This window comes from Bos taurus, chromosome 19 (genome assembly GCF_002263795.3).
Source record: "Bos taurus isolate L1 Dominette 01449 registration number 42190680 breed Hereford chromosome 19, ARS-UCD2.0, whole genome shotgun sequence".
NCBI classification, from domain to species: Eukaryota; Metazoa; Chordata; class Mammalia; order Artiodactyla; family Bovidae; genus Bos; species Bos taurus.
In genome coordinates this window covers 48,098,522-48,111,869 of record NC_037346.1, presented here as the reverse complement: position 1 = coordinate 48,111,869, position 13,348 = coordinate 48,098,522, and the positions used below count along the sequence as shown (strand labels likewise).

At 44.1% G+C, this 13,348-nt stretch overlaps 1 protein-coding gene across 4 annotated transcripts; it reads right to left on the bottom strand.

Annotated features, from left to right (window-relative positions):
• Positions 1 to 3,462: 3,462 nt before the first annotated feature.
• TCAM1 (testicular cell adhesion molecule 1) lies at positions 3,463 to 11,835 on the bottom strand. 4 transcript variants are annotated; one of them, XM_005220945.5, is made up of 8 exons: positions 11,709 to 11,835; positions 8,922 to 8,997; positions 8,352 to 8,618; positions 7,131 to 7,451; positions 6,609 to 6,887; positions 5,802 to 6,071; positions 4,916 to 5,158; positions 3,463 to 4,727 (listed from the first exon to the last, which is right to left on the bottom strand). In XM_005220945.5, exons 2-8 carry the CDS (start codon positions 8,974 to 8,976, stop codon positions 4,519 to 4,521), a joined length of 1,644 nt encoding a protein of 547 aa, XP_005221002.1. In that variant the 5' UTR covers positions 8,977 to 8,997; positions 11,709 to 11,835; the 3' UTR covers positions 3,463 to 4,518.
• Positions 11,836 to 13,348: the final 1,513 nt, after the last annotated feature.

Sequence of the window (13,348 nt, the reverse complement as noted above, 5' to 3'; positions counted from 1 at the left end):
CACACAGCACACACACACACATCTGCCTTTCAGCTCTCCAGCTGGGCACTGGATGGCAATCTTGAATGCAAATTAGAAATGCCTGGGATGTTTGCAGTAGCCTTCACTCCCTGAGATTCTAAATTCAATGAATCTGGGAGTGGAACCTGGACAAGAGAATTTTTAAATGCTCCCTATGTGAGAAGGTTGAGAATTGCTGAGTTGGAACCAGAAAGGTGAATTGCACATGTCCACATGTGAGCTTGGTAAAAAGGAACAAAAGGAGATGAGAGACCTGGGCCAGTTTCGGCACTTTCTGTTTCTGATTCTAGCCAGTTAATTTTATTTTCTATTTATTTTTTTAAGGCTTTTAAAAAATCATTTTTAAAGTCTTTATTGAATTTGTTACAATATTCTGCTTCATGCTTTGATGTGTAGACCACATGTGGGATCTTGGCTCCCTGACCAGGTATCAAACTTGTACCCCCTACACTGGAAGGCTGGACCATCAGGGAAGTCCATACCCAGTCAATTTTAAAAGTTCTAATAAGCCAGGAGCAAAACGAAAAATATTAGATGAGCCCTTACATATGAAGTACTTAGAGTAGTCAAATTCATAGAGACAGAAAGTAGAATGCTGGTTACCAGGGGCTGAGAGGAGGGTCAACAGGGAGCTGCTTAACAGGATTTGTTTTGCGAAATGAAAACGAGTTCTGGGGAAGGGTTATACAACAATATGAGTGTGTAGTAAATGTTATGTATATTTTACCTCAATTAAAATCTTCACATTGAGGTATAATTGATATAAAACATTGTATTAGTTTCATATAATGTATTAGTTTATATATTTTTAAATACATAAGCTATATGTATGTTTCATATAATGATCTCATATTTGTGTGTATTGTGATCACCACAGTAAGTCTAGCTAATATCTGTCAGCATACAGATCACAAATTTTTTTCTTGTGATGAGAACTGACTTTTTAAAAATATGGATCATTTTCAAAGTCTTAATTAAATTTGTAAAAATATTGCTTCCATTTTATGTTTTGGTATTTTGACCACTAGGGATGTGGGATCTTAGCTCCCCAACCAGGGATCAAACCCAAATTTCCTGCATTGGATGGTGAACTCTTAACCATTGGACCACCAGGGAAGTCCTGTGATGAAAACTTTTAAGATCCATTCTCTTAGCAACTTTCAAATAAGCAATACAGTATTAAATATAGTCACTATGTTGTATATTACATCCTAATGCATAATTTTAAAAATTTTTAAATATTTTTTAATGAAAACAACTTCCCTATGATTAGTGAGATGTACATAAGAAAGAATTCAATAGATAGAGCTCCAGTAATCCTAGACCCTTTGGAATAATGTTTTCCTGACTTCATTTAATCTTTTAAGTTTAACCGGAAATGGCCATCCTGAATTCTTTCCATCATTATTGCTGAAATACATACAGTGAGCTTTGTCCTTTTATACACATTTGAGAGAACGGACACTCTCCCCTTTCTTCATGAGTCCTTCTCAGATTTACAGGCCCTGGGCTTCTGGGAGAAGCAAAAATGATACTGCTTTGTGACTTCTTTGAGTCAGAATGCCCTGGCAAAGCTGAGAAACATTTTGAGGGATACCAGTATTAGAATGAACAATTCTTCCCAGTTTGTATGAGATTTTTCCAATTTTAGCACCAAAAGACCCATGTTGCAGGACCCTCTCAGCTCTATGCAAACTAGGACAACTGGTCACCCTACCAGTAGTTCTAAATCTTAGGGAACATAAACTTAAAAAAAAAAGAAGGAAAAAGTAGAGGAAAGAAAACAGTAGAAAAAGAGGAAGAGAGAACACAGTGGAAAAAAGAGTAAGGAAGTATTGATGATGTGTATGACTTTTGCTCATACACAGAAACAGTGGCTGTCATGGATTTCTGATTCTTGCCTTTCAGTTTATTATGATTATCACCATCATTATATAGCACAAGCTAATACTTGTAAATACACATATATGACACCATGCTAGTGTATTTATAAGCACTAAGTCATCTTTTCCAAATATAGTTGTATACTACATAAATGTTATTATTATCCCACTGAAGATTTGTGTTTTCTCAGGTCTAAAAGAAAGTCACCTTGACTTTTCTAACAGGGTAAACTTTTGGAGTATTAAAGGTAGCTCTTCACCTGGAGAAAATCAGGATAAATGCAGTTAAGTGTGAGCTGGTTGCTCTATTTTCAGAAAAGGAGTATGATCAAAAGCTTTCAGGGTGTGGGGTCTCCTGGAGACACTGCCCTTAGTAGGGTGAGCAGAGACCAGCTCAATTGTTTCGGAAAAGAAATGTAAGAAGATCCTTTGTGCTTTAAGAATTGAATTGACTAAGAGGGACCACCTCCTCTGGACAGAGAAAGGAAATAGAAGTTCCGAATCTGCAAGGGGAAGAGCCTACCCAAATCTGAGGAGACTTAGGGAACAGGCCATCCAAAGTACCCTGCTCTAAGAACCCCATGCAAGGTGTCCCCTAAGCTGGACCTGAACAGTAGATCATCCTCCCTGAAGGATCAGTGGCAGCCCACCGGGAATCTGGATCTGTATGGGCTGGGAAGGACGCTGTCAACAGTGACACCACGTGGCAGTGAGAAGCAAAGGCAGGAGCAGGCTAAGCCTCCAGGCTCTCTAAGGTGGACCAAAGAGCTCGAAAGACCCCTTCCTCCCTCCTGTTTAGGATTCACTGTTCCATGGAGCTCTGGGCTCATGAGGTGGGGTTCGCACATGACAGCTACAGACCTGATGCAGCTGATGCCAAGACACTGAAGTGGGTAAAGATTCCTGGATGATGTAACTCTGTACTCCTTTCTCGAACCTGTTTTCTTACTTCCCCAAGCGCTCAATTCAGAAAAGTGGATAATTGCTATTACTCACACGATGAGAGAGCAGTGCCTAATTAGAAAAATGGAAGCGGAGGTCATTTGGAGGGTTGCTGTTGTACAAATTCAAACAAGGTATTTCCCAGCACCCCCCGGAAGCCTTCCTTGACCCTGAGTTGGGTGTTCTGCCAAGGGTCTGTGCAGCCCCATTCCCAGGACTGTGCTTTGCTGTTGACAAGCTCTAGCTTCCAGTGGCAGGGATAGGGCTTTGTTCACTAGTATATCCCCACTGCTTTGTGTGTATAAAAACCAAAGGATTATTTTATACCTAATCCACAACTCAGACTCAGGGAAGGTCTGGGAAGAATGAAACTATTTTTACTTTGATGCCTGTTGCTGTATTTTCTAGGTGGTGTTTTCAATTTGGGGAAGGCTGTTGCCCTCTATCTGGAAGTCTGAACTTTAGTTTTGAAGGCAAGCCAAAAATGCTACTTCCTGAACTACTGCACCACCTGCCCTGGGCTGGCTATGAACATTCTTTTCTTAGAAATTTTACTCAAAATGCAACTATGTGACTTAATAAAAACTTTCACACACAGAAGAAAACTACTTTCAGATAATGTAAAATCACTTTTATTTTTATCATATCCAACACTTCAGTGACCCATATATAACTGATTTGGGAGAAAAGACTGGTTTTAGAAATATTTATATCTTCTCTAAGGGTTGAATATAATCTTTCCAATGAACAGAAAAGCAAGCTCTATCATATGGTGAACAGTCATATGAGGAGTCCTCCTGAAGCTTAAAGGAAAGTTTGCAGACATATAAAAATATATACTTATATATGGAAAAGTAGAATAAACATTGGGATTCTACCCTAAGAGCTTATACAGGTAAAAAAAAATATGTTTAATATGAACTCAGATGCTTTACTCTGTAACGGATTTCTAAAGAGTAATTCAGAGATGTTTAGAGTCCCAATTTCAAGGAAGAACTCTATCTTCCACTTCAAGGACAGAACACTGGGCTAGGAAAGCTGCTTGTCTGTCCCAATGTGGAATTTCTTATGATCTGTATACTCTTCTAGGAAACGCAGCAGATGGTTAGGGAGTTGAAGCCTAACTAGCCACTGAGCCTTAATGATGTTACTAAGCTCAGCTCTGGAGCCAGTATTCCTGAATTCCCCATTAGGGGAGCCCAGAATGTGTAATATATAGGCGGGAACTGGCTTTTGATTCCTAGCCCTTTGCTGGGTACTGACTACCTTCAAACTCTGGTCCCTAGACTAAGAAATTGGTTCCCATTTAGTCATGAGGAAATCATGAGAAATGCATTGTATTTCAGAGATATTTCTGGCTATCTCTTCCATCTGATGTTTGGGAGCAAAGGGCAGTGGGAATGGGGATGACAAGGCACTTCTTTTCTGAATCTGAGAGTGGACTGATGAACACACAAGGAGCAAAAGGCCCGCTCACTAGTTGAACACTGGGACCGGATTCTTACAGGAGCTGGGCTTGTGGCTGGATTGGATCCTCAGGATGAGGACCAGAAATATTGCTTTATGGGACCACAGAACAGAAGATAACGTCTCCCTTTCTCTTCCACCCCCTCCTTCCCTCCCTTAGGAAACCCCAGTGGTAGAGGTTGCCTTCAACCAAGTAACTTTCTAATTAACAAGTATGTTCATTGTGCTTTTCTGCTTGTTGAACAGCAAACTGGCTTTCCTCTTCTTTGTTCTTCTCCTTCTGCCTATAGGGCAATTTCCTCCTCTCCACTTTGCAGGGCCGATAGTTTAGATACAGTGCTACGGTGATCACACCCACTCCAAGGGCGACAATAATAATCACCAAGACAGTAGAACTGATTCCTTCATCCAGTCCTGCGGAAGCACAGAAGACAAGAGAACTGGGAGGGTTAGCAGGCAGGAGAATCACCCTGCCTCAGCCCACCAGGCTTAAGTGTCGGCCTCACCCTCCCCAGCCCACTGAGCTCTTTCTTGTCTCCTAAGAATCCCAACCCCCTGAGGGATCTCCACCCTGGGCCTGGCAGCAGGGGAGCCGCAGTCACCTTCAACAAGGACCGAAACGTCTTTGCTGACAGAGCCCAGCTGGTTGGTGGCTATGCAGCAGTAGGTTCTAGAGTGGTTCTGGGTCGCCTTCTGTGGCACTTCAAGGTCAAAGACTGTTCCATTCCAGGTACATATCAAGACCGGTGTCGGGTTTCCCTTTGGGACACAGGCAAGCATCTGCTCCATCCCTTCCAGCCAGGTCTGGTTGCCAGGGCAACCAGATTCCTCAAATCGTGGCTTGTCTGGAAAGAGAGTCCCCAGAGGAGTCAGTTCAGTGTGCCACGTTTCCTCATGACCGCCATGCATTAGCTCCCTCTCCCTCCTCTAACCCAAATGATGTGTCCCCTCCACCCAACAGCTTCCTTTCCCAAGGGGAGGACTGTCAGTTCCCTGCTTTGAACTACACTTTTTCCTCCTTGGATGAATCTGAGATGCAACAGGGCATTTTAATGGGTTAATACTAAATGAGCTTGTTCAGTGGTGGTCCTGGGGTCCCTGCTCCTCATCTTTGCTTCTCTGTGAGGGATATCATGGGTAGAGGTGAACCTAGAGACAAGGATTTTTCTACTTTTCAAAATACAAGTTTTCATGAAGAAATCACCCTCCTCAGCATAGGCTTCAGCTGTTTTTACTCCCTATGTTCTCAGCCTTTGGCCCTCAGCCGGATCCCTTTCTCTTTTGTTCCAGTTTCCCCCAGGTTTCTCCCTACTCATTTTCCCATGAGTAAGGTAAGCTTGCAGTGCTTTACGTTTTATTTTTTCCTTTGATTTTCTTTTTTAATGAGAAAAATGTGGCAACTCTAACAATGCAGCTATTGGCTAAGATCTCTGGAAATGTGAGACTAACAATCCATGTTTTGACAAGAAAGATCAGGCTTCTACTCACACAAGACATGGAGTTGGATCACAGTGGTTTTGCTCAACTGCTGACCCTGAACCTCCAAAGAGGCCTCACAGGATAAATTCCGGCCATCATCTTCCTCACTGGCATTAAGTGAAAGCCAGGCAGGCTCCCCAGGTGCAGGAAGATCTGGGGCTCCCTGAAGCCGCAGAGTAGGGCTCGGGGATGTTAAAATATGCCCCGAGCAGGTCACGTTAATTTCTGTTCCTGCCAATGGGTACATTTCTTCTATCTCTAGGATTGGTGGAGGGAAGCCTGTAAGGAAAGGAAAAAGAGAATCAAATATATTTCTCAAAACTGGCAGCGACTTCTGTACTCAGCTGCTGGTGGTACCCCTCGGGTAGGCAGACAAGAAGGGAAAGGCTTTGGATACCATTACTGCTTCTATGCTGACTGGCAGGAGCAATGAGATGGTTTTGGAAATTTGAGAACTTCTCTGTAACAAATGCCACATGAGCCTATTTGGCTGTGCCTCTGTGGCAAGGAGAACAAGATGTCTTTTCATCTCACGGATTTCTTTCTCACCTCAAATCACTGTACCTAGGAATAAGTTCAAGCGTCCACAATCACTCTGTCAGTAGGATGGTCTAAAGAAACAGGGTGAAGGCTGGATAGAAGTGCTGCCTCAATGCATCCCTGCACTTATCTGAGAAAGATGAAGACCAGAGTTCACTTTGGAGTATACCAAGCAAAGGTTCATGGGGACACCTGCAGCTGAATAACCAAGCCTTTACTCTGGAAGTTTTCAATGGCAGAGAACCTTCAAGGGAAGGGAAGAGGCAGGTCACTTACTATAGACATACACTGGCTGGCTTGTTTTCTGTTCCACTGGACCCAGAGATGTAAGGCAAGACAGCTCCTGATCACCAATCTCCATGGCCCGAACGGTGGCATTGGCCCATATTGTGTCTCCCTCCCAGAAGAGAAAGGGGCTAAGCTCCTGGTCTCCCAGGAACATGTGGATCATTACCTCTTCGGCTGGGAACACCCTAGCCACCTCGCAGCTCACCGTTTCTGCCATCCCAACCTCCAGAAGTGAAGAGACCCGGATTTGGGGGCTCTGAGAAAATTCTGCGAAGAAACGAAGAGAAGGGAAGAAAGGAGAAAGGCCATGATAAATTGTATAGGACCCCACAATGTAGGGAGTGCGGCTAAAAGCTCTCTGTTCCCCACAGTGAGTTTAAAACTCAAGTAAAGAAGCTCAATTACTCTTCCACCCATATCCTAAACCATATGGGAAATGAGTCCTAAAGGCCAAGGTAAGATGAGGAAAATGAGCCCCAGGATTCCCTCCACGCCTGGGCTCTGACTCACCAAAGATTCGGAGTACCTGGAGGGCTGAGTTGCTGTGAAAGAGCCCCCCACCATGTGAATTCAGGTCCAGTTCTGCACGGCAGGAGAAATTGCACCTGTCATCCTCCCGTTGGGCTTTGACACTGATGGTGACCTCAGCTCTCTGGGAAGCCATAGCTAAGCTCCTAAAATTCTTCCGCTGTAGTTCTTGGTCATCCTGGAGAAGGGTGAGGGTGAGGTTCTCCAGGGGTGTGACACTGGGCACATGACATGTCACCGTGAAAGCTTCATCCACGGCCACCCACGCAGGCTGCAGCTCCACAATCACCTGCTCTGGTGGCTCTTTAAGACCAAGAGATAGGTTTGATGAGAGAAGGATACTTACCTCTCCAGAGAGAAAGTAAGAGGACAGGAAGCCTGTGATAGAAGGTAGGACTGCTACTCTTAGACCATCTGATGAACAGCATCAGCTCTCTGCCCTGGATGAGATGAGTCAGGCTTCTTCCCATCGAAGGGGGCTAAAGTCAGAGCCAAGACATGTGACTGCTGAGAGGCCCCTTGCTTTGCCATTTTGGAGAGCCCCTTTGCTTTGGAGGGGCCCCTTTGCTGCCATTCTGGAGAGCTTCTCTCTTTTACCCGAAGTGCTTCCGAGGTGTGAGCAGCATCTGAGAAGCTCCTGGGCATCACATGAAAACTCTACCATAGCTAACCAAGCTCCAACCCCAGAGGCCACACTCATGGCTACATCTTTGCCGATGCTATTTGCTCACCTGAAAGATTCTTCTTACCCATTCCCATCACTTCAAATCCTAACCATACACAGGGGTGAAGTTTAAGAGCCTCCTTTTCTGTGGAGACTTCTCCAACTACCACAGCCTATAAAACCCTCTTTTCTCTAATCCCTATTTATTCTAAGAATTTGTGACAATTCAACACTAATTTTACACCTTTTTTTTTTTTTGTAATTTACAGATCAGCATCATTAGCATATGCCTCTTGTATCTGAACATATTCTCAAGCCCAGATGCCAGGATGCACTCTGTGGTCTGCTCCTAATTTAAAAGCCTACACCAAAGGGAAACAGAAATAATTGGCTAGAGAATCCCTACTGTATGACAAAAATCTTTAGTAAGGGCCCCAATTCTCTCCCCTAAAAGAAATTCTCTAACTATTCCCTATGTAAGGCATAGTAGTCACGTTCCCCCTCGCTTCCCTTCCTCCCCAGCCCTCGGCTGCACTCACGGTACACAGTGATGCCAAGGTTTATGTCCTTTTGGATCCCTGCACAAGAGAAGAAGCATTGCAGGATGGAATTCTGTGTGACATCTTCCAGCAGAAACTCCTTCCACTGAGGCCCTTTGCCCACCTGGGTTTTCTTTAATAAGGTTTCAATTCCACCGGGTCCTGGGTCTGGACAGGTAGTGCTGCAGTTGACCATAAGGGACTGTCCATACTTTACAAGGGCCTGATCTGGCCAAACAGAAACCTCAAATCGCTCTTCTGGGGCTCCTGAAAAGGTCAACCAGACATGCCAAAGTCTCTGGTGAGGACCACAAGACTTAAAGAGAATACAGAGCCTGGTCTACCTATGTACAGGTTAGAGAATAGGAAACCCACTCTGAATAAACAGGAACAGGGGACAGGACAAGAAAAGGGCCCTAAAAGGACAAGTTAGAATCCTGACTCTACCACCATTCCCCGCCTTGTCATCTTCTAGGGATTGATTTCTCCATTAGTGTCCCTATGGAAACTATGGTGTTGCTAAAAATCATGCCCATAGAAGCTAAAGAAACCTTTCCCAAAGAGACTCACCTGGGTCAGGGATCAAGGCCAGCAAGGCCCAGACACCAAACAGTAGCATTTCCATCCTGATGAGAAGGGCCAAAAGCTGGAGAGGAAGAAGGAAAGCAGCAATGCTGGAGGAAGTGACCAAATAAAGAGGAAAAGGAAGTAGGAAATTCTTTCTTTGATACTGTTAAAAGTTACCTCCTTTCCTGACAACCTACAGGGTCTGGAGAAACTGCAGCAAGAGTATCAGTGCTGTGACTGTATTAAAAGAAATTCTTTCATCTATCCATTTCAGTTTGGTTTATGTACACAGCAAAAAGACAACAGGAAAATATGGGAAATAATGAAGGGGTATTAGGTTAAGTGAGACTCCTGTATCAGTTTGTGCTGCACTTATCTGTTTACATGTTTGGTTCTATTTGAGTCAATAGAAAATGGCTGTCAGCATGGAAATATGAAAAATGAGGTTTAGAGAGATGAAATTTGGCAGTGTTTATCTGGCCCTGTCCAGTGGAAAGTGACCCAGAATCAAGAAAACATGTTCACTAGACTCTTGTTCTCTTATGGGAGAAATGTTTCATCAGGCTTCATGAAATATCCCTCAAAATAATCCATCTTTCTGATCTGCCTCCAGGCTCACCAAGCAACACTTGGATTACACTTTGGCTGAGTCAAGTCTTAAACGTCCACTTCTTTTCTCTGTCAATCTATACCAAGAGTTTCTTTCAAAATCCAATTCAAGCTAATTTCTTTTAAGAAAGGAATTTCTTGACTAATGCTATTTTACTTCATAATCCCTTTACACATTATCTGTACACTTGATTCCAAAAGTGATTTCTGAAGCTATCTACCTTAAAATATAGTTCACCTCAGTGGGTTATTTTAATGATGTAATCATAACTGTACTGCTGCTGCTGCTAAGTCACTTCAGTCGTGTCCGACTCTGTGCGACCCCATAGACGGCAGCCCACCAGGCTCTCCCGTCCCTGGGATTCTCCAGGCAAGAACACTGGAGTGGGTTGCCACTGCCTTCTCCATTGTGTGAAAGTGAAAAGTGAAAGTGAAAAGTGAAAGTGAAGTTGCTCAGTCGTGTCCGACTCCCAGCGACCCCATGGACTGCAGCCCACCAGGCTCCTCCATCCATGGGACTGGAATTCCTTAAGAACAAAAGATAATTTTATTACCTTGCTTCTGCAGCACCTAGCACAGTTTCTAGCACATCATGCGTATTCCATAAACAAATGACAGCCCTATAATTCTGCATTTTTTCATACATTAGGTTTTGTACAAGACTACCATTACCTGTATGCTGGTCTGAAAGAGGGTTTTTTCGGTCTCTTTTATTCACACATAAAACAATAGGCTTATCAAAATTTACCCTCCCAAGTAAACACTAACATCCAAAACAATCACTTCTGCAGGCTATAAATTTAATCCAGTAACGACACCATTATTTAAAAATTTTTTGGAAAGTGATCTAGAACTAGATTTTAAGCTACATAAGAAACACCAGTCTCTTCATTAAGCTATTCTATTATTCTTTGTGCAAAAGTGATATTATTCACTCATCTTATTCCCCAAACTTAACTTTGAGTGACTTAACGTCTCTTTCAAAGGAAGATGTCCTATCATGGAAGAGATAATAAAGTAACATCAGACTGTGAAGGAAATCTCAAAACAAGAGTTTTGAGTAGTAACAGCTCTGTGAAAAAAGTACAAAATCCCCAATTGGGGCTACTTATATTTATATTCATACATTCTTTCTGCAAACAATTATTGAGCCAGGCTTGTAGTAAGATGTTGAAGTTACCAAGATTTATCCTATTACATAAGAATTCCTGGGAGTTAGTGGGAAAGACAAATGTAAATACAAATAACAATATACTCTGCTGAGCGCTATTGGGAGGGAGTACACAGGCAGGTACTCCAGCCACTAAAAGGCTGCGAGGAGAATGGTGGACGGGACTTCCCTGGTCCAGTGGTTAGAACTCCGCCCTTCCAGTGCAGGGTTTCAGGGATGCTGGATGGCTTTGGCTGTGTAGCTGAACTGGACTTCCTGCCCAAGTTTGGGATGCTCACTATCCATTTACATTCCAAGGGTATTTGCAGTTTCTTATACAGATTGAGTCACATCCTACTCTTTGATCACTCTCTCCTGCCTCTGCCTGGAATTCACTTCTTCCTCCCTGAACACTGCTTCACCCAGCTCAATGTATCTTTGCAACAAGACCCACAAGCCCGAGCTTCCAAGGCCGTATCCCAGCACACCCTCGGACGCTTCGGCTGCTATCTTCTCCCTCAGCGGCACCACCTTCTAACACCCTCCTCCTGATCCGTTAGGCCTGGGAGTCCGGTCTACTTCCGGCCTGGACTGTAAGGGCCCTCTGAGGGCAAGGCCTTTTTCACTGATGGATCCCAACCACCCAGAACGGTTACAGACGTTCAACGACTATAAAATGAACGAATGAACTAAATATATATTGACAAATATGTGAGTGAGGGGCTGTGCCCATCGTTCGTATAAGAGAGTATAAAGGTCAGTTCTGCCTCAGATGGAGTTTCCTGAGAAGCGTGTGCACTGCCCCACAGGCCCTGAAGGCCTTTAAAAGCATATAGTATTTAAAAAATTTAACTATGTGGGAAATATACTCAGTGAACGCTCCTCAACGATTCCCAAGTGTGAGGAGGCAAAGCCCGCCAAGAGGTCAGACCCCCACAAATTTGACAGGAAAGCCGAGGTCAGACCCCCCAAAATTTGACAGGAAAGCCGGGAGGAGACCCCGGCAGGAATCTAAACGAAGAAAACAAGACCTAAAATCTCACTGAGGGCCGCTCCTCGCTGCTCCAGCCGCTCCTCTATCAGCTCCGCGGCTTCGCCCGCTACGCCTTCAAGAGCCGGCCACGCGCTCAGACCGTTTGGTAGGCACTGCCGGGCGAGGGCGCAAGACGACGCTCCTAGCCGGAGGATTTGCCTATTCTGCCTAGAAACCCATGACGTTTGCGCAAAAGCTTAGCGAGGGTTGGCTGAGGCAGGAAGCTAAGACGACCGAAGGGGGTTACGGAGAAGATGAAAGTAGGGTTGCCTGTATCCTGCTTGGCAGAGAGCACATATTTGACTCAAGGTAATGCTTACTGCATAAAACAACGTGAAAACAAAAGGTAAACGGTCGCTGTAGCAAGTAATGGCCCTATAAGGAAAACAAGGGATTGTAGGCAGCCCTGCCTGTTCGAGGGGTGGTGCGGCCTGAACAGGTGGACTCCCGCGCGGGAGTGGGCTGCGCGCGCAGCTTTGTTCCTGCCTTGTTCCTCAGCGCGGGCTTGGCGTTGTGTCTAAGTTAGTGACTCGCACGAAGCCCAACTGGGACTCTTCCCGGCTCTTCCTGGGTGGACTGGGAAAGGGATGCCCTGCCAGTGCCTGCTCCCGTTTCTGTAGCCCACTCCCCACATAGAAGTAACACGCTTGAGAGAAATATTGGTTCAGGCTTCACTTCCTACCCAATATGCGTGCGCCCTTGCTCCCCACCTGCCCCAGTCAGGTCCTATCAATAAGCAAAAAAAAACCGGGGTGAGCTTATAAATCTTACTTTGTTGCCTCTTTCCACCCTGACACCCTTTTGTCAACTTCCACGTGGAACGTCTCCGGAGGGTCGTGTCTCAAAACCCTTTCCCTGAGCCGAAATTAGGCCATTTGCTTCGGCATCCTTTTGCGGCTCTGGCTCTCCTGTAACCACTGGTCTGATCCTAAGCCGTGGGCTGAGTTTCTTGATGGAGTGAAATTTGAAGATTTGGAAGGTTTTTTTGGAGCGCTTACTTCTCTAGTACCCTAGTACTACCTAGTACCACTACCTCCTCTCTTTCCCTACTCACAGTGTCAGGGAGAATGTTGGATAGAAGAAAAGCTTTGAGGCTAAACAATTTTGTCCATGAATATCTTACTAGCTTTAGGACTACGGGAAATGTAGGTAACTTACAGTGTCCTCCTCTGCCAACAGGAGTGGCGTTTAGTTTGTTTATATGAAAGTGCCTACCATTGTTTTTGACACTAAACATAGGTGTGCAATAAATGGTCATTAGTTTTTTCCTTTTCCAATCTCAGAAAGGCTTTTCCTGATTACTCAAACTGCCGAGCTTTATTTTTCTTTATAGCACTTACCACCACCTGACTTTGAGCTAAATATCCAGCGACCAACTTAAATGGGTGAGCTGTTCTCTTCCCAAGTCTGCATTTAGTGATGTTGGCTGGTTACCTGAAAACCAAAAACTCTTTAATTGAAGTATAGTTGAGTTACAATGTGTTAGTTTCTGGATATATTCATATTCATGTATATAGAATAAACTATGTATATTCTTTTTCATATTCTTTTCCATTATTTATTATAATGGAAGTATATGTATATTATATATACATATATGTATGATACATACATATCACTGAAATTGTTAGAGGTTAC